Below are 20,794 nucleotides of genomic sequence, written 5' to 3'. Positions count from 1 at the left end.
AATTAAAAGGAGAAAAAAAATAGGAGACATTACTTATTGACTGACGTTATATATATATATATATATATATATATATATATATATATATATATATATATATATATATATATATATATATATATATATATATATATATATATATATATATACACACACACACACACAGGGTGGTCCAAAAGTAAGTCGACAGAAAGTGTAATAAGGTTATGAAGGGGGAGATTTATCAAACACTAAATTGCAGCCGCCTGTCTGGATCACCCTCCAATAAACCATGAATTAGACATAGACGATAAGCTTTCCACCCAATAGATTTCAGGATTCGCATGATAGAAGCTCGTGAAATTCCCAATTCCAAAGAGGCTCTTCTGGTGGACTTTTTTGGACTCTGAACAAATGTTTCAGCAACAAGTTGTTTATTATCTTCTGTACAGACTGTTTTGGGTCGACCAGTTTTTGGAGCATTAAGGATTGAGCCAGTGGCATTGAATTTGTCACGAATGAAGTAAATGGTTGGTCTCTGGAGCTTGAGTACCAAATGTTTCAACCCAATTTGCTCTAACGGTTTCAGCATTTTGATATTTCCAGTACTCTGTTAAAATCCATTTTCTTTGATCTGTATTTAAATTATTTGCCATTATGTGTTATCTGAATTATCTGAAAAGAAAACAGATTTGGGGGAGATCTATCTGTGAAAACTAGATCTATGAAACTGGAGCAGTTGCCCTTAGCAACCAATCAGATTCCACCTTTCATTTTCCAAAGAGTCTGTGTGTAATGAAAAGTGAAATCTGATTGGTTGCTAAGGGCAACTGAGCCAGTTTCACTTTACACCATGTTTGATAAATCTCCCCCTTCATAACCTTATTACACTCTGTCCACCTACTTTTGGATCACCCTGTATATATAATTTTTTTTTTTTTATTTACCGTATATATTTTCCCTGAACAGGAAGCAACTGGTGGTCCTCTCAATGTCAGATCGTCTGAGGTAGAACATTGATATGTAAATTGAGTAGTATTTGTCTATAATCCCTTTAACAGTGTCAAAGTAGATTTGTTACCCGATTTCACATTACAAACTACATTATTATATAGATCTCTTAGCGGCAGATCTGCTTTAACACTACGTATTTTTGTGTAGCTAATGATTTCTAACAAGTGCTCCAACGACGTAAATATGGGGATGTAATAGCTGTGATGAGAATGATCTATGAATGAGCTAAAATATCAAACATGTAGCACAGTATCCCGCTTGAAGAATAACTGCTGCATACATTAGGCAGCATCATAAAAAATGTAACTTTATTATAGTAACTTCATATAGTATACAAAAATAAATGTAACAAGTGCAAAAGAGGCCTACAGGAACAAGATTCCCACTGATTTTTCCAAGGCCTTTTTAAAATGAAAGACAATATGGGGAAGAGCTCCATTTGTTGATCCTTACACTAGTTTTGATAAATCCCCTCATTGATATTTATCTTGTATTGAATTAGAGTTATAGCCTGTACTTTAATGCATTTACAGTTTCCCATGAAGGCAGGTGATAAAATTATTGTATAGTGCCAGACTTTCTCAAAATCACCTGAGCAAGAGTTAGTAAAATTGGCCATACACATTAGGTAACTGTTGGCTGAACGATGGTTCGGCCGACAGCCTTCTCAGCTGACTCGCCCATACAAAGGAGCTGAACGCTCCTCTTTTCTATGAGTAAGATGGCAGATGACATGTTGGCTGGCGGCTTATCTCCAGAACAATGCGATCAGCAGTATTAAGTCAAACATAGCCGATCGGCATCTCTTCCGACCATCAGTCGGCCGGCGTGTTCATACACACTAGACCCATTGACCGAACCCCTTGATATCAAAGCATTTGTCTGACATTAGTCTAATGTGTATGGGGGCCTTAAAGAATGCTGGGAGATTTCAGCTCTGAAGTCTGTGGAACCTTGAATGTACTGTATATTTGGTCTGTTTTACCAGAGGTAACTCAGGATCAGTACAAGATAAATAGTGCACTGTATTTACACAGTTATAAATGCAATTGTGCAGAAGAAGGCTATTCACTTTTAAGGAATCAATCATAGCAACAAACGTAATCTTAAAGGGGTTTTCCACAGCAATGATACGGATGACCTATCCTTAGGATAGGATATCAATATCGTATGGCTGGGGATCTGAAACCCAACACCCTGCCGACACTTACCTATATGTTCGCCTTTTCTGAGAGAGGGGAATAAGATGCTACCAGATATTACTGGTGGCAATTTACCTTTCTGTAAGGACAAAGGATCAGGCATGTTGAAATTCAAGATACCCAATTCTTCCAATGAGCCCACTGATTTCAGCAAGATTAACCAACCATCTGATATGTAACCCAGTTGGCAGATTTCAGGGAACAGTTCCAACTCCCCTGTACCTATGGTCCAGCAGACATGTAGGATGTATAGGCACCCTAAGGTTATTTTGGAAAATTGTGGCAAACAAATGGCAATGACCATAAGATGTGAACAAACTAATACTAGTAAACTATTTCAAGTTCACAATTCAGTATGTTCAGATCTATATTTATCGCTGCATTAATTTTTGCAAACAATTTGAAAAACATGAAAAAGTTTCTAAAAACAAACAAACAAAAAAAATAAATAGTGAAACATCTGTGTTGCTCTCAAAGTGGTAGTTATTTTTTAGAGGATTCAATACATATCCAGACACTCTATAAACAACATGTTATTATCCGTACAAACACCCAGAGCAGACATGACCGCAGGTTAATATTTACTTGTAGTTTATCAATGGACTCTAGGGGTTAAAAAATCCTCTCTCCTTGCAGGGAAAATTTGATGACTAAAAATTTGTACACCTTCACACAGAAAAATATTGTATATTTACTTCTTAAATGCAAAAGTTAAACAACTTCATGAATAGTCTTCATTAAAAAAAAAAAAAAACTTCTGACATTTTGCTGATGCAGAGTGTCAGCAAGTCTTTTATCTAGCCCAGTGTTTTTGCAAAATTGATATGTAGCCTTAGGGCAAGCAGGAGGAAGGATGTGTACACAACTCAGGAGTGGAGAGGGGATTAAGTATTTGAAGTCTCAGGGAGGGCAGAGAAATCAGGCTACAAATAAGGAGTAAAGAACATGAAGAAGAAATAAGTGAAGGGTACAATATATAGATTGGGAGTACGGTACTGGGAGAGACACTCCTAAGAGAGATAAATCTGAAACTTTGAACAGGTTGCAAACAGCATATCAAGGGATCTGGTAATGAAAGAATGAAGACTGCAGAAAGAAACAATGCAATGATACTAACTAAACGGTAACCCCAACCATAAGTAAAAAATTATTTTTCATGTCAAAGGTGTCAAGAACCCTTAAAAGTCCTTGCATGTGCTTTAGAAAAAAATAGATCGTTTTATTCTGTCCTGGTGGTAATGATATAAAAAAATATAAATAAAAATCCACCTTTTTTTTTTTTTTTTTTACTAACAGCCTGCTCTATAAAAGCTACAATGCATCATTAATAAAAATGTATCATTCATGATATTTTTACGCTCTTGCAAATACGTTTTAAAAGGATTTTCAAGAATAAAAGATGGCATCACTGGAGTGTCATAGCTTCTTCATTCACCTAACTAGCAGGGGTGCTTGAAGTCAGATCCAAAGGATGGCTGTCAATATAACAGTCTCATAACAAAAATGTGAGTCCAGCACTAAAGTCTGTGATATAATTTACCCACATTTTAAACCAGGTTCAAGATCAAAGGTGATGTCTGAGTTTTTATAAACAATTCTGAAATAATCTTTCAGGGAAATGAGTTACCAGAATAGAGATTCCTTCCATTTACCCTCCAATGCTGCTGGAGGACATTTGGGCACTTGAAGCAGAGAAGTAAACTGCCCTGAGCTCTGCCCTTCTAATGTGTGTGCAAGTGACAATTGTAAGCACTGGAACAGTATGTGACTCAATGTCTTTACTAGGAAATAGCATTCATTGAAAAAAGCCTTTATGAGGAGCAGATTGCGGGAACTGCAGCTACTATATAGAGTATATATAGAGAGCACTTTGTTTATGGGATAGGGGACAGGATTATAAATATACTGTATATTATGAAGGCGAAAATGTAATGTGAAGTCGCTGATATTTACAAGACCCCTATATACCTACCACTATATACCTCCAACAGATCTGCTCAAGTCAGAAGCCATCTGAGAATCCCAGGAGGAGAAGAAATGATTTTAAGTTCCCTGTCATTGCCCTTCACGCGTGGTTTACCACAGTCTGTGCCCATCCAGGCCGTGCTGATGGGCTGATACCATCAATGGATACATTTTTGTAAACATTTATGAAACTGATGGATCAGTAATGGGGGGGGAGATCCAGCTATTCACAAATGTAGACGTATGATGAAGGATCAGTAATGGGGGGAATCCAGCTATTAATCAATGGATGGATGATGACGGATCAGTAATGGAGGGATCCAGCTGTTAACCGATGGATGTATGATGACGAATCAGTAATGGGGGGATCCAGCTATTAACGGATAGATGGATGATGATGGATCAGTAATGTGGGGATCCAGCTATTACCAATGGACAGATGTATGATGATGGATCAGTAATGGGGGATCCAGCTATGAACCAATGGATGGATGTATGATGAAGGATCAGTAATGTGGGGATCAAGCTATTAACCAATAGACGGATGTATGATGACAGATCAGTAATGGGGAGATCCAGCTATTAATAAATGGATGGATGTATGATGACAGATCAGTAATGGGGGGATCCAGTTATTAACCGATGGATGGATGATGACAGATCAGTAATGTGGAGATCCAGCTATGAACCAATGGACAGATGTATGATGACGGATCAGTAATGTGGGGATTCAGCTATTAACCAATGGATGGATGTATGATGACGGATCAGTAATGTGGGGATACAGCTATGAACCAATAGATGGATGTATGATGACGGATCAGTAATGTGGGGATCCAGCTATGAACCAATAGACGGATGTATGATGACGGATCAGTAATGGGGAGATCCAGCTATTAATAAATGGATGGATGTATGATGACAGATCAGTAATGGGGGGATCCAGTTATTAACCGATGGATGGATGATGACAGATCAGTAATGTGGAGATCCAGCTATGAACCAATGGACAGATGTATGATGACGGATCAGTAATGTGGGGATTCAGCTATTAACCAATGGATGGACGGATGATGACGGATCAATAATGTGGGGATCCAGCTATTAACCGATGGATGGATGATGACGGATCAGTAATGGGGGGGATCTAGCTATGAACCAATGGACAGATGTATGATGACGGATCAATAATGTGGGGATCCAGCTATTAACCAATGGATGGATGGATGATGACGGATCAGTAATGGGGGGATCTAGCTATGAACCAATGGACAGATGACTTGTCATTATTTTTGGACCTAAGTTCTGGGAAGTCCGTTTATGATATATTGATAGAACTCTGTATAAACGTCCCAGCGGAGTGCAGTACAGACCTGTGGGGACTGGTGGCCTCACTACTTACCAGCACGGTATTGGAAGCCCGCTGGTACAGGAGAGTGGTCCGCAAGCTCCAGCCGGACGACAACCAGTGAAACACTCATATGTTTGGGCAGCAGGAGACACACACTAACGGGAGGGGTCACTTCCACAAGAGCCGTGACCGGGAGAAGGAGGAGAAGAACCAGCCGCACAACAACTGCCAGACGTTGTCAATAAAACCCAACTTCCGGGTACTCTAACCACGTGATCACATCTCTGGGATTTCATTGGTCACTTACAGTCACTATTTAAATCTCCAAGGTGGCGATGTTTAGTGAGGGAATGTCAAGCCCCACTTTCTGGACACCGATCACGCGATCATGCTAAATGCGCTATATCGGTTTATTGCCTGTGCACTGACGTGTTCGGAGTTATTTACGCCACGGTTTTATTACTCCATGTGAATCAGCACAAGCTAACTAGACTTCAATCCTGTATAGAGCATAAAGTTCTAGGTAGTCTGACGAATTCGGATACTGAGTGCTTCAGAAAAATGGCAGCCACAGTTTAGCATCTAGTGTTCGAAGTGCAGCTTCTGTCAGCCAATCACAGCAGGGGCTGCAGTCACATGCTCTGTGGTCGCTGGATGTCGTCTCTTGGGTAACCTCAGCTGGAGTTTGATACACCGTTACCACGAAGAAGGGACATTGCGTGTATAGATCCACGGTCACCCGTGTCCTTGTTACTGCTCGTGGGGGATATAGGGGCAGGTATATCCCAGCTCCTGTCTCCTTCCTTGTAGCTAGTGGGCCCTCATGTGCAGGGTCCCCCTCTCGCCCTCTACCAGGCTGCCTCCCATTTACTCATCATGTTCTGTAAAGAAACCCTTGGCATTAATATAACTTTAAGGGCTTGTTTACACATAGCAGTTTCTTGCTGCTGTTTTTCCATCCTTTTTTTTCCCTTAAGCTCAGAAAAGTCATAGCATTTTATAATAGAGGCAAAATGTCAGATTTTAATGCTGCAGAACTAAGAACCAGATTAATTATTGCATTTACACCTGTTTGTCTGGATTTTTGGTGGTTTCAGCTTTTGAGCCGCCTTGGAGTGATTCCATGTACACCAGTTTTGTTTTGTTTCTTTTTTGCAAAGGGTGCAGATTTTTATGCTAAAAAGTCGCAAAAATGGTAAAAGAAAAATAATCATTTTTGGACTTTGCGAAAAATTAATGAACCGTGTGCCCCATTCTGATTAATTTGGCACAAGAGTCTGAAAATTTTGTGTAAAGATCTAAAATTGCATTTATTACACTTGCTTATATAGCACCAATGATTCCACAGCACTTTACTGACATCATCACTGTCCCCATTGGGGCTCACAATCTACATTTCCTATCAGTATGTCTTTGTAGTGTGGGAGGAAACTGGGGAACCTGGAGGAGGAAATCCACACAAACACGGGGAGAACATACTAACTCCTTGCTAATGTTGTCCTTGGTGGGATTTGATCCCAGTGCTGCAAGGCTGCAGTGCTAACTACTGAGCCACCATGCTGCCCAACTACACTGAACTGGAAAACACATCCAAATAAAACACACAAAAAACCCTGCAATAAACAGTAAGAATTGATATTGTATATTTTGCTGCAGACCTCTGTGAAAAACACGCAGAAAAAAAGCAGCATTTCCACCCATGGGAACATGGCCTTATGGTATCTTTACATGCAGCACTTTTGCTGCATGTTTTTTTCCCTGCAAGAAAACTAGACAAATACCAGGAAAACACCCAGGAATGTGTCCACACGTTGCGATCGTGGTGTGTTTCTGATGCATTTTTTTGTAGCTCAGCCTTATTGATCTCGATGTGGAAAAATACAGAAATGAAAGAATTGACGCGCTTGAGGGAAAACATATCCAAATGAAATCTTAAAGAGGTTTTCCCACACTTTATCATTGATGGCCAATCCTTAGGATAGGTCATCCCAGCAAAGAGGATCGCCTTGTCGTTGGCTGCTAGGCACAAATGAATTGGTCAATTCATGCGCTAAGTATCTGTTTTTTCCTATTTTTTTAGAGCAGTAATGCAATTCCAATTTCATATATGTTTGCATGCTATGTGTGCAGCTTTATTTGTTATATATGGAGATGGCTACTCTTAGCATGCACCTGCTCTCTATTTGGAAGTGACGGTCAGTCTTTGAAATCTGTATATAAATCCTGTTTAGCTGGATGACTGGAGCAGCAGGTGGAAAATGAAAGAGTATTCCCATCTCCAAGATCCTATCCCAATATGTATTAGGTGTAGTAATAATATTAGCAAATGCCTCCAATTAGAAATGTAGTATAGTTTTTCTGATTGTCTCTGTCCTCATGTGCAGGCATTGCAGGACCTTAGGTATACATGGTTACTACCACTGATATAGTGACAGCTAGTTGCTAGTGGTCGTAACATAAGGTCCTGCAATGCCTGCACATGAGGAAAGAGACATAAAGAATCAGAAACACTATACTACATTTCTAATTGGAGGTATTTGCTAATATTATCATTATTTCACATTCTACATATTCGTATAGGATCTTGGAGATGAGCATACCCCTTTAAGTTACAGCTTTCCTGCATCGCTCCCTTCCAGTCATTGGGGCAGTACAGGGAGCAGTTACAGTCCCACTCACTACACACTGAGCGCACTTAATTCAGGACAGCCTGTCCCACAGTATGTGTTTGTGTGTGTGTGTGTTGGCTTACAAATACTGAAGTAAAATACAGACCAGACACTGAATGTGTGAACGTGGCCTTACCGTATAACTGTCGCACTATAACATTACTTCTTATTTGTAGGTAACTATGCTTATTACCAGAGTTTTACAACCTTCACATTTCAACCCTTCCAAAGTTTCTTCAGTTTGGAAACTACGCTTATTTCAGTGGAACTCAGTAAGATGGGGCCATCATGCTGCATGTGGATACAAGGCAGTAGTTTTTGATATGGGAGGAGTCCTACTTCCATCACCCTACAGATTGGCTAAAGGTAGGAACGCATGGTACGAAGAGATGATAAATGTTATTATGTCTGTATTGTACATGTGAGATCTTGGGTACATTTTTAAAGGTAATCAAAACCTACCATATTTTTCAGACCATAAGACGCATCCCCCCCCAAATTTGGGAGGAAAATGGAGGGTTCGTCTTATGGTCCGAACGTAGCTTACCGGGGAATTGCATGAAGCAGGCCCTCCATTCCCTCCCCCAGGAACCCTGCTGCGGCAGCAGAAGAGGTGAGATGCTGCGGGGCCGGTGTCTGGCTGTCGGCAGTGAGGCAGAGTGGTGTGCGCTGCTTTTCCGGTGGCTGTGGCCATCTTCCTGAAACCGTGATCTACAGGAAAATGGCCGCCTGAGCCGGCGCATGTGCAGACTGGGAGCTCAGCCGCCATTTCCCTGAGACCCACGGCTTCAGGAAGATGGCCGCGTCCACCAGAAAAGCAGCGCACACCACTCTGCCTCACCGCCGACAGCCAGACAACGGCCCCGCACCATCTCACCTCTTCTGCCGCCGCCGCCGGGTTCCTGAGGGGCAAAACGGAGGGCCTGTTCCAACACCACCACAACTCCCTGCTGCCGGAGCACCGCCTTCTCGCACCCAGGGTCCGCAGCATTCCTTCACTTCTGCCGGCTTCCCGAAGGACCCTGCCTCCTGTGACCCCCGCTCCACCGCTCCCCCAAGTAAGATACCTATTCCGACTATAAGACTGATCCTAATCTTATAAAAAAAAATATTTTTTTCCTATTTTCCACCTTAAAATTTGGGGAGCATCTTATGGTCCGGTGTATCTTTTTAGTCCCAAAAATACGGTATATTGACGTATAGAATTCCATATGCGCAAAAATATCAAATACTATGCAAGAAATGTGTAGAATATAAAAAAAAGCACATATTATTGATGCATGACTTAAAAAAAAAAAAAAAAAAAAAAAAAAAAAAAAGAGTATAACAACATAAAATGCCAGACACAGAATCAGCTAATAATGTAGTACGGGCGGCACGGTGGCGCAGTGGTTAGCACTGCAGCCTTGCACGCTGGGGTCCTGGGTTCAAATCCCACCAAGGACAACATCTGCAAGGAGTTTGTACGTTTTCCCCGTGTTTGCGTGGGTTTCCTCCGGGTTCTCTGGTTTCCTCCCACACTCCAAAGACATACTGATAGGGAATCTAGATTGTGAGCCCCGATGGGGACAGCGACAATAGTGTATGTAAAGCGCTGCGGAATATGTTAGCGCTATATAAAAATAAAGATTATTATTCTAAGATTATTAGTAAAAATAGTAACAATGATATGTAAAGCAGAGGTCCCCAACCGCCGGTCCGCGGGTTTTTCAGCCGGTCCGCGGCACCGCCACAGACAATCACTAAACATTGACAGTGTGCACTGGTCTGCGGTGGCTCAGAGCACACTGTGTGGGGTGGATGCTGCCCGCTGTTCTAGACTCCTGCAGGGTAGACCTGTAGAGGACCTGTGATGACATCAAGGTACATAACTGTGATGTCACCACAGGTCATGAAGCAGGGGTGGAACTACCGCCCGTGCAGCCGGTTCATTGAACGGAGAGAGGGGGCCCCTCCAGCCTCCAGCAGGGCCGCCATCAGGGCATGACTGCCCTGACTCCAGTATGGGGCCCGGCCGGTAGGAGCCCCATCGGAGCCCCCCTCTTGTGCGTCTCTCTCCTCATGGGGCCCCTGGGTCCAGGACATCTCATAATTCCTCTGACTTCCGGTCATGTGACGGCGCCACAGAGATGTCAGCGATTTGGACGAGCGCCAGGATTCTGCAGGGATCGCATGGGGTTAAGTATAACAAGTTTTATTTTTTTTTTAAATACAATTAACTAGGTGTGGGGGGAATGAGAGATGCACATGGGGGGAGGGGAGAGATGAGAGATGCACATGGGGGGAGGGGAGAGATGAGAGATGCACATGGGGGGAGGGGAGAGATGAGAGATGCACATGGGGGGGAGGGGAGAGATGAGAGATGCACGGGGGGGATGAGAGATGCACGGGGGGGGATGAGAGATGCACGGGGGGTGAGAGATGCACGGGGGGGGGTGAGAGATGCACGGGTGGGTGAGAGATGCACGGGTGGGTGAGAGATGCAGGGGTGGGTGAGAGATGCACGGGGGGGTGAGAGATGCACGGGGGGGGTGAGAGATGCACGGGGGGGGTGAGAGATGCACGGGGGGGGTGAGAGATGCACGGGGGGGTGAGAGATGCACGGGGGGAGGGGTGAGAGATGCACGGGGGGAGGGGTGAGAGATGCACGGGGGGAGGGGTGAGAGATGCACGAGGGGGGTGAGAGATGCACGGGGGGGGGTGAGAGATGCACGGGGGGGTGAGAGATGCAAGATGCACGGGGGGGTGAGAGATGCACGGGGGGGTGAGAGATGCAAGATGCACGGGGTGGGTGAGAGATGCACGGGGGGGGTGAGAGATACACGGGGGGGTGAGAGATGCACGGGGGGGGTGAGAGATGCACGGGGGGGGTGAGAGATGCACGGGGGGGTGAGAGATGCACGGGGTGGGTGAGAGATGCACGGGGGGAGGGGTGAGAGATGCACGGGGGGAGGGGTGAGAGATGCACGGGGGGAGGGGTGAGAGATGCACGGGGGGAGGGGTGAGAGATGCACGGGGGAGGGGTGAGAGATGCACGGGGGGAGGGGTGAGAGATGCACGGGGGGAGGGGTGAGAGATGCACGGGGGGAGGGGTGAGAGATGCACGGGGGGAGGGGTGAGAGATGCACGGGGGGTGGATGAGAGATGCACGGGGGGTGGATGAGAGATGCACGGAGGGGGATGAGAGATGCAAGGGGGGTGGATGAGAGATGCACGGGGGGTGAGCTGCACATGGGGGGGTGAGAGATGCACATGGGGGGGGTTATGTTTACATAACTTTGTTGCCTTATGAAGGGCGGGGGGGGCCCCCAAAAATTTCTTGCACAGGGGCCCACTACAGTCTGTGTCCGCCCCTGGGATGAAGTAAATGCAGCTGAACAGCAGCTGTCAGGACAGCTGCCCTGTCCTGCTGCAGGGCGTGATGGGGCCTCAGTGATGCGGCTCCTGGCACAGCACATTATGTGGGGCTCCTGGCGGGGACCTGGTCTACACTATATGATAAGTATGCACTAAACTCCAAATCCCTCCATTACCCTGCCCCCATATGACCAAAGCCCCGCCCACCCCACCCCCTCCTTGCTGGGCCATGGAAAAATGATCTTGCTTCAAGCCGGTCCCTGGTGCAAAAAAGGTTGGGGACCACTGATGTAAAGTAATGCAGATCGGGCAGCCATGAGGTACCATGAGTATGGTCCATAACATTTGGCAAAATAAGGGCAATTCTAAACAAATACAGTCTCTCCATTAGAGATGAGCACTAAACGATGTTCAAAAGCCCAGAGTTTAGAATATATAAGAAAATATACTGAGTATAGTAACAGAATAATGAAAGGGAGGAGATCAAGTGTGTACACAGTGGGAATAGCACATGGTAATGTAGAAAAAACACACCTGATGTTCCGGTGGCCATGACGAACTGAGTACAGTCCCCTGACAAAGCTTAATGCGAAACATGCTTCAGATGAATTTTTCTAGGTGATCTTGTACTATTACCACTGTGTATGAACTATATGGCATTAAGGTATTTTACATTTCTACAGGGTCACTCCTGGTCAGTGACAATTCTACTAAAATCATGCTATGTGATTTTAACCCAAAAACTCCTTGAAGAAAAAGTTCTGCTTCTGCACACTTGCGTCTAATGGTTGTCACTTGTTTCCCGCATACAAAAGCAATGTTTTCTAAATATCTGGAACAAATGTTTTTTTTCTTCTCTATTCAGATTGGGAAATCCGGAACAATGTGCCGCCTGGCACTATAAGAGAAGCCATTTTGACTGGTGGAGCTGGGGGGGCATGGATGAAGTACATGAGGGGAGAGTTGTCTGCACAGGGCTTTCTACAAGAATTTGGAAACCAGTGCTCAAATATTGTGAGTTTTATACTTGCCTCTGTTTTCTCATACCCAATTAAAGGGTTATTATTCTGTACATTAACAGTTAAAATTGCAATGTGCTTGTGGAAAAAAGTAACTGCAATTTACTTTTTATTAAGAACGGGGGAATTTTTAATGTGATTGCTTACTGTTTGTTGCCCAGGTAACCAGCCACTTCTGCAGGCTAACAGCGGTGGGCGAACATGAACAGTGCCTGTATTTCTATAACACTAGTAGGCCCTGCTCTGAAGTTTGGTGGATCGCTGCAGAAAACTTTGAGTCTCAGAAATTGGGGACACAAGCAAAACTTCCGTTTTTTTTTTTTGTTTGTTTTTTTTTCCCCACCACTTAAATAATACTAATATAAAAAAAAAGTTGTTTGGTATCGCCGTAATCATACTGACAGAGAATTATACGTCTAGGTTACTTTTACTGTATAATGAACTGCGTCAAACAGTTTGCCCCCTAAAATTGTGGAATTGCAGAGGGTTTTTCGCAATTTTGCTGCATTTGTAATTTTTTTTCTAAATCAGTCTCTTAGCAAAATGGATAATGTCACTTGAAAGTATATCTTGTCCAGAAAAATAATGAGCCTTCATATGGCTATGTCGACTAAAAATTAAAAAAAAAGTTATGTCTCTTGGAAGAATGGGAGGAAAAAAATGAATGCACAAAAATGGAAAATTGCCTGTTGGTAAGGGGTTAATAAATCTATGCTTGAGGAATGGTATAAGTGGCGTAATCAGAATTTAACCCTTTACAAGATTAAGTAAAGCTACACTGCTCAAAACAATAAAGGGAGCACTCAAATAACACATCCTAGATCTGAATGATGAAGTATTCTCATTGAATACTTTGTTCTGTACAAAGCTGAATGTGCCGACAACAAAATCACAAAAAACATCAATGGAAATCAAATTTATTAACCAATGGAGGCCTGGATTTGGAGTCAACCCCAAAATTAAAGTGGAAAAACACACTACAGGCTGATCCAACTTTGATGTAATGTCCTTAAAACAAGTCAAAATGAGGCTTAGTATTGTGTGTAGCCTCCACGTGCCTGTATGACCTCCCCACAACGCCTGGGCATGCTCCGGATGAGGTTGCGGATGGTCTCCTGTGGGATCTCCTCCCAGACCTGGACTAAAGCATCCGCCAACTCCTGGACAGTCTGTGGTGCAACGTGACGTTGGTGGATGGCGCGAGACATGATGTCCCAGATGTGCTCAATCGGATTCGGGTCTGGGGTACAGGCGGGTGAGTCCATAGCTTCAATGCCTTCATCTTGCAGGAACTGCTGACACACTCCAGCCACATGAGGTCTGGCATTGTCCCACATTAGGAGGAACCCAGAGCCAACCGCACCAGCATATGGTCTCACAAGGGGTCTGAGGATCTCATCTCGGTACCTAATGGCAGTCAGGCTACCTCTGGCGAGCACATGGAGGGCTGTGTGGCCCTCCAAAGAAATGCCACCCCACACAATTACTGACCCACTGCCAAACCGGTCATGCTGAAGGATGTTGCAGGCAGCAGATCGCTCTCCATGGCGTCTCCAGACTCTGTCACATGTGCTCAGTGTGAACCTGCTTTCATCTGTGAAGAGCACAGAGCGCCAGTGGAGACTTTGCCAATCCTGGTGTTCTGTGGCAAATGCCAAGCGTCCTGCACGGTGTTGGGCTGTGAGCACAGCCCCCATCTGTGGACGTCGGGCCCTCATACCACCCTCATGGAGTCGGTTTCTAACCATTTGTGCAGACACATGCACATTTGTGGCCTGCTGGAGATCATTTTGCAGGGCTCTGGCAGTGCAACTCCTGTTCCTCCTTGCACAAAGGCGGAGGTAGCGGTCCTGCTGCTGGGTTGTTGCCCTCCTATGGCCCCCTCCACGTCTCCTGGTGTACTGGCCTGTCTCCTGGTAGCGCCTCCAGCCTCTGGACACTATGCTGACAGACACAGCAAACCTTCTTGCCACAGCTCGCATTGATGTGCCATCCTGGATGAGCTGCACTACCTGAGCAACTTCTGTGGGTTGTAGAGTCTGTCTCATGCTACCACCAGTGTGAAAGCACAACCAACATTCAAAAGTGACCAAAACATCAGCCAGAAAGCATTGGTACTGAGATGTGGTCTGTGGTCCCCACCAGCAGAACCACTCCTTTATTGAGGGTGTCTTGATAATTGCCAATAATTTCCATCTATTGTCTATTCCATTTGCACAACAGCATGTGAAATTGATTGTCAATCAGTGTTGCTTCCTAAGTAGACAGTTTAATCTCACAGAAGTTTGATTTACCGTATATTCCGGCGTATAAGACGACTTTTGAAGACTGAAAAATCTTCTGTCTAGTCTGGGGTCGTCTTATACGCCGGTAATGCTTTTGAACTTTCAGAAATTGACATGCGGGGATACTCTAGGGGTGTTAATAAGCTGCCGTGGCCGTATCCCTGCCATGTCGGAGTTAATATAAGGTGGAGGGAGTTAAAATACGGCGGCGGTAGGTCCAGACAGTCAGCGCTTCTGTGCTGAAACTGACACATCGCTGCGTATTCCCAGCTCCGGACACAGCGCAGGGCTTCTGTGCCGACAGCTTTCACTTGTCACAGAAGCGCTGCGCTGTGTCCGGAGCAGGGAAGTTCGCATCGCTTCTGTGACAATATATGAAAAGCCGGCAATTCAGCAGCGGCATAAGCCGGCACCCGACAATTTAGAATAGAAAGAATAGAAAATCACACATAGATTAGATAGATAGAAACATGTCAGTCACATATATATGAAGTACAGTGACAGTGTTGCTTACTGTACTTGTCATTTAGTGTAAAGGATTTATTAAAACAAATATTAGTGTTTCCATGCACTGTCTCTTTAAAAAAGCCGGCCGGCAATTCAGCAGCGGTACCCGACAATTTATAACAGACAGAATAGAGCTTCACACATAGATTAGATAGATAGAAACATGTCAGTCACATATATATGAAGTACTGTGACAGTGCTGGTTACTGTACTTGTCATCTAGTGTTAAAATAACGGATTTATTTAAAAAAAAATTGGCGTGGGGTTCCCCTTAATTTTAGTCTCTAGCGGAGGTTAAGCAGACAGCTGGGGCAGATGTTTGAAGCCTGGGAAGGGGGTAATACCCACGGAGTTTCCCAGGCTACTAATATCAGCCCCCCGCTGAATACCTATCCTTTACTAGCTATTAAAATGGGGGACCCCCCCAAAAAAATGACGTGGGGTCCCCCCTATTTTAATAGCTAGCAAAGGCTAGGCAGACAGCTGGAGGCTGATATTAGTAGCCCAGGAAGGGTGCCATGAATATTGGCCCCCTCCCAGGCTAGAAACACCAGCCGTCAGCCGCCCCAGAAATGGCGCATCCATAGGATGCGCCAATTCTGGCACTTAGCCTCGCTCTTCCCACTGCCCTGTAGCGGTGGCAGTGGGGTAATAGGGCTGAGGTTGATGTCAGCTTATAATGCCAGCTGACATCAAGCCCAGGTTAGTAATGGAGAGGCGTCTATAAGACACCCCCATTACTAACCCCATAGTCAAAGTTAAAAGAAAACACAAACACCCAGAATAAAGTCCTTTAATTGAAATAAACACACAATTCTTTATTGTTCTAAATTAAACCATACTTACCATCACGCCCATTCCAGCTGAAGCCAACGATCTCCTGCAATAAAAGTAAAATAATAAAGCAACCTCATCCTTACCTTTCCATGGTTCCCAGGACAGCTCCAGCTCTGCTACATCGAGATGACAGGCTGGACCGCAGCAGAACGCTGCCATCCAGCCTGTCATCCCGCAGACACTGAGAAGCGCAGGCATGCTTGTGCTCCTCAGTGTCTGACTGTGACGGCATCCAGATGAGCCGACAATGAACTCAGCTCACCTCCTGGACGTCCGTCACTGACAGCGTGGGAAACTTCTACTGCGCATGCGGGGAGCAGGAGAATTTTCCCACGCTGTCAGTGACGTGCATGAGGTGAGCCGAGTTCATTGTCGGCTCATCTGGATGCCGTCACAGTCAGACACTGAGGAGCACAAGCATGCCTGCGCTTCTCAGTGTCTGCGGGATGACAGGCTGGATGGCAGCGTTCTGCTGCGGTCCAGCCTGTCATCTCGATGTAGCAGAGCTGGACCGGTCCTGGGAACCATGGAAAGGTAAGGATGAGGTTGCTTTATTATTTTACTTTTATTGCAGGAGATCGTTGGCTTCAGCTGGAATGGGCGTGATGGTAAGTATGGTTTAATTTAGAACATTAAAAAATTGTGTGTTTATTTCAATTAAAGGACTTTTTTCTGGGTGTTGTGTTTTTTTTAATTACTTTACTAGAAATTCATGGCGGTCATGTCTAATATTGGCGTGACCCCATGAATTTCAGGCTTAGGGCCAGCTGATAATGCCAAGCTGGCCCTAACCCCTTTATTACCCAGTGAGCCACCGCACCAGGGCCCTGGATGAGTTGGGTACAGCGCCAGAAGATGGCGCTTCTATGAACGCGCCATTTTCTGGGGTGGCTGCGGACTGCAATTTGCAGCGGGTGGGGCCCAGAAAGCTTGGGCCTCCCTGCACTGCAGATTCCAGCCCCCAGCTGCCTAGTTGTACCTGGCTGGACACAAAAATAGGGCGAAGCCCCACGTCTTTTTTTTTTAATTATTTCATGAAATAATAAAAAAAAAAGGGCTTCCCTATATTGTTGTGTCCGGCCAGGTACAAATAGGCAGCTGGTGGTTGGGGGCAGCCCGTTCCTGCCTGCTGTACCTGGCTGGACACAAAAATATGGCGAAGCCCCACGTCAACATTTTTGGGAAAAATTAATTACAAAATTAATAATAATTTAGGGACTGCATCTTTATTAACCCCTCAATTGTCATTTAGTGTTAAAATAAAGGATTTTTTAAAAAGAAAATTGGCGTGGGATCCCCCATCATTATAGTCTCTAGCGGAGGTTAAACAGACGGCTGGGGCAGATGTTTGAAGTCTGGGAAGGGGGTAATACCCACGGAGCTTCCCAGGCTACTAATATCAGCCCCCAGCTGAATACCTAGCCTTTACTAGCTATTAGAATGGGGGACCCCCCCAAAAAATGACGTGGGGTCCCCCCTATTTTAATATGTTTATGAGTGACAGTTTTCCTGCTATATACCTGCATGTCATAAGAATTTAAATTAAAAAAGGACCATGTTAAATTCAAATCTGTTTTTTTTTAATTTTTACCGGTGTTTGGTATGCGTTGGAAAAGGGGTAGTCTTATACGGTGAATATATCCTAAACTCTATATTTTAACAGGAAAGTAGGGGGGTCGTCTTATACACCAGGTCGTCTTATACGCCGGAATATACGGTACTTGGAGTTATATTCTGTTGTTTGTGTTCCCTTTCTTTTTTTGAGCAGTGTATGTTCATATTTACAATTTGGCTTTCCAGGGGGGTTCTATTATCAAAACAGAAACCCAACAGGCTCCATTATAATTCTAATGGAGGATACGGTCAGTTTGGACTACTGTGGCCATATTATAATGTACTTTATTAATGGGAATCTGTCACCAGGTTTTTGCCATCTAATCTGAGAGCAGCATGATGTAGAGACAGAGACCCTTATTCCAGTGTTGTCACTTACTAGGCTGCTTGCTTTAGTTTTGACAAAATCACTTAAGTTAGTGTAGGGAGTACAATTGGGGGAGAAAGATTGAACTTGATGGACCTAGGTCTTTATTCAACCTACGTTTCTATGTTACTGTTTTATCAGCAGGAGATTATCACTAGAGGACTAGTAAACCTGCTGCCATGTAGTTCTCCATATTCATGCGCTTTGAATAACCATGCCCCCTTCACTGATTGGCAGCCTTTCTGTATACACTGTGCATAGGCGAAAAGCTGCCAATCAGTGATGTGGGCGGGATAAGCTGAGGATTCAGAGAACTTCTAGATCTGCAGCAGATAAGACAGTGATTTTAAAAAAAAAAATGACCGCAAGCAGCTCAGTAAGTCACACATCACTGGAATCAGAGTCTCTGCCTCTACATCCTGCTTCTCTCAGATGGGGCAGCAAAAACCTGTTGTCTAATTCCCTTTAAAGTCCATTTCTTAATCTCATCTGAATTTTACCTTTGAATTTTTGAAGACAGGACAACCAGTTCCAGTTGACAGTTTCCTCAGTGACCTCACCAGTAAAGAGATGGCTAAGCAGCTACCAGAAATGACCGAGGCCATTCAGTGCATTAAAGCTGAAGGGCTGAAAACAGCAGTTCTGAGCAACAACTTCTTTGTGCACAGCGGAGAAAGTTTTCTACCAGTAGACCGCTCACAGTTCAATGTGGTAAGCAGACATCGCTGCTAGAAAGCCAGTGATAAATGTCATGTCTTCATCCTTATTCTCAACAAATTACCATCATTTTGGTTGAATTTCAAAATATTTTCATGTATATTTTTATATTATTATTGTTGTTAAATTATTCTAATTGGTGTCATTTAATACTCCCATGTCTTTATTTTTCTAGATCATCGAGTCTTGCATTGAAGGTATATGTAAGCCAGACCCTCGGATATACCAGTTGTGTGTGGAACGTCTTGGCGTTCAGCCTACAGAGACCATCTTTCTTGACGACATAGGACAGAATTTGAAAGCTGCAGCACAGCTGGGCTTTCATACAATAAAGGTAGGTGGCTGTAGATGGGGAACATAGGCGGAGGTGGGCTGGTGGCAAAACTTGAAAACTAATTTCTTAGCATAGAGACACAAGGGCATTTACAATCTAGGGTGTCTGTCCTCATGGCTTGCTCTTAAGTCTAATAGTATGGGTGTCACGAATAGGCTGTAGCCCAGACACTGTACATTACCTATTGCCCTATACAAGCCTTTTTTGTTTTCAATTTTAATACTGAGCAATCGACCCCCCCTATGTATTGGTAGGTTGTGAGTGGTTGTCTCATCAGTATTTTGCACCTGTTTGCCACCATCTTTATTATATGGTTTCGCTGTATCCTGATGCATTAGTTCTGTGATCTGGGCAGGTAAACACTGCTGACCATTTTTGCTGTGTTAAATCTTGAATTTTTGGGGGAATTTTAATTCCTTTTTTGTGGCCTTGCTTTTAATATTAGTGTAGGGACTTGGAAGTATGAGGACCCCTTACACGGGTTGCGAGCTTGGGTATTTTGGCCAAAATATCGACCAATACCTCATGTTTATTACATAAATTTTTAGGTGAATGTCAGACACAATAGAGGGAATTTATTAACTCTTGTATGTCGTACACCAGTGTAAAGTGTTCTGGTGTCACCTGCTCCTGATTTATTAAGATAAGGTACCTCCTGATGAAACTGCTGGGTGCAGTGAAGCGCGTCAGGATATAGGGTGATCCAGCTCTCTCGCTGCCACACAGGGTGTCACCATGGCCTCAGGTAAAGTGTATATTCCGTGTGGCTGTATTTCATTATAGGCTTGATGAACTGTTTATATATGTGACTTAATTACATGTAGGTGAGGCATAGACCATTGATTATATTCCTCTGAGATATAAACACTCTGTAGATTTCTATTAGGACCTAGTTATTGGTGGTGACGCTGGGTTATGTTATACTAGTGGTGGCTTGGAACTGACCCTTCACTACATGCTAGTTAGTCTCTATTCTGTCTTTTTATGTTTTTGCTATATTGAAAGTTTTTATTTATACACATTAAAAACGATGTATGTTTTAATGTTATCTATGGGTCATGTACTCCTTCTAAGTTCTCCATAGGTTATATGATTTATTAAGAACTGCCTGGCCATTAATAATTTGGAACATCTCTGGCCATTCATTCACCAGGATAACAAAATTAATGTAGCTGGCACAGATTTGTCAAGACACGGGCAACCCCTCCCTTCAGCACAAATTTGCAATTCTGGGGCCGTATCTTTAAAGGGGTTGCCTGGCCTTAGGCTACAAGTCTGCAGTCGCTCTATGCGAATGGAGAATTGAGAATCCTCACATCATACGCACTGTGCTTTGTGAGGATTCTCCGGCACCAGGAGCGGGCAGTCATGTAACTGCAAGTATTCAATTTGCGTACTTTTGGCCATATTCCGATTTATTGATTTTTTTTTTTTAATTCCTCTTGTCTCTTAAATTTTAGCAATACAGGGTTTTCAAGTTACAATGGCTTCAGTTTACAATATTCTCCATTTCTGATATTTTTAAATTCCAGACAATCTTGCCCGGGCCAGGACTGGTAGCCATCTTCCACTGTTGC

At 44.0% G+C, this 20,794-nt stretch overlaps 2 protein-coding genes across 4 annotated transcripts in view; one reads left to right on the top strand and one right to left on the bottom strand.

Annotated features, from left to right (window-relative positions):
* The window catches only part of BRAP (BRCA1 associated protein), a 43,216-nt gene extending 37,413 nt beyond the window's left edge, over nt 1-5,803 (bottom strand). Inside the window, exon 1 of the mRNA XM_073676324.1 lies at nt 5,563-5,803. Within this exon, the coding sequence (XP_073532425.1) occupies nt 5,563-5,641 (79 nt within the window). The 5' untranslated portion in view covers nt 5,642-5,803. The remainder of the gene's footprint in view (nt 1-5,562) is intronic.
* A 317-nt stretch (nt 5,804-6,120) lies between these two features.
* Nucleotides 6,121-20,794, top strand: part of ACAD10 (acyl-CoA dehydrogenase family member 10) — an 85,155-nt gene continuing 70,481 nt past the window's right edge. Inside the window, exons 1-5 of one of the 3 annotated variants that reach the window (XM_073676321.1) lie at nt 6,121-6,289; nt 8,357-8,546; nt 12,403-12,551; nt 18,683-18,877; nt 19,059-19,217. In XM_073676321.1, the coding sequence (XP_073532422.1) occupies nt 8,363-8,546; nt 12,403-12,551; nt 18,683-18,877; nt 19,059-19,217 (687 nt within the window). In that variant the 5' untranslated portion in view covers nt 6,121-6,289; nt 8,357-8,362. The remainder of the gene's footprint in view (nt 6,290-8,356; nt 8,547-12,402; nt 12,552-18,682; nt 18,878-19,058; nt 19,218-20,794) is intronic. The other 2 variants (XM_073676322.1, XM_073676323.1) reach the window with 2 other exon arrangements.

This window comes from Phyllobates terribilis, unplaced genomic scaffold (genome assembly GCF_046119375.1).
Source record: "Phyllobates terribilis strain yellow unplaced genomic scaffold, ASM4611937v1 Scaffold_1__5_contigs__length_1240528914, whole genome shotgun sequence".
Lineage (NCBI taxonomy): Eukaryota > Metazoa > Chordata > Amphibia > Anura > Dendrobatidae > Phyllobates > Phyllobates terribilis.
The sequence above is the reverse complement of the archived record's forward strand: the minus strand, read 5'-3'. Positions and strand labels throughout refer to the sequence as shown.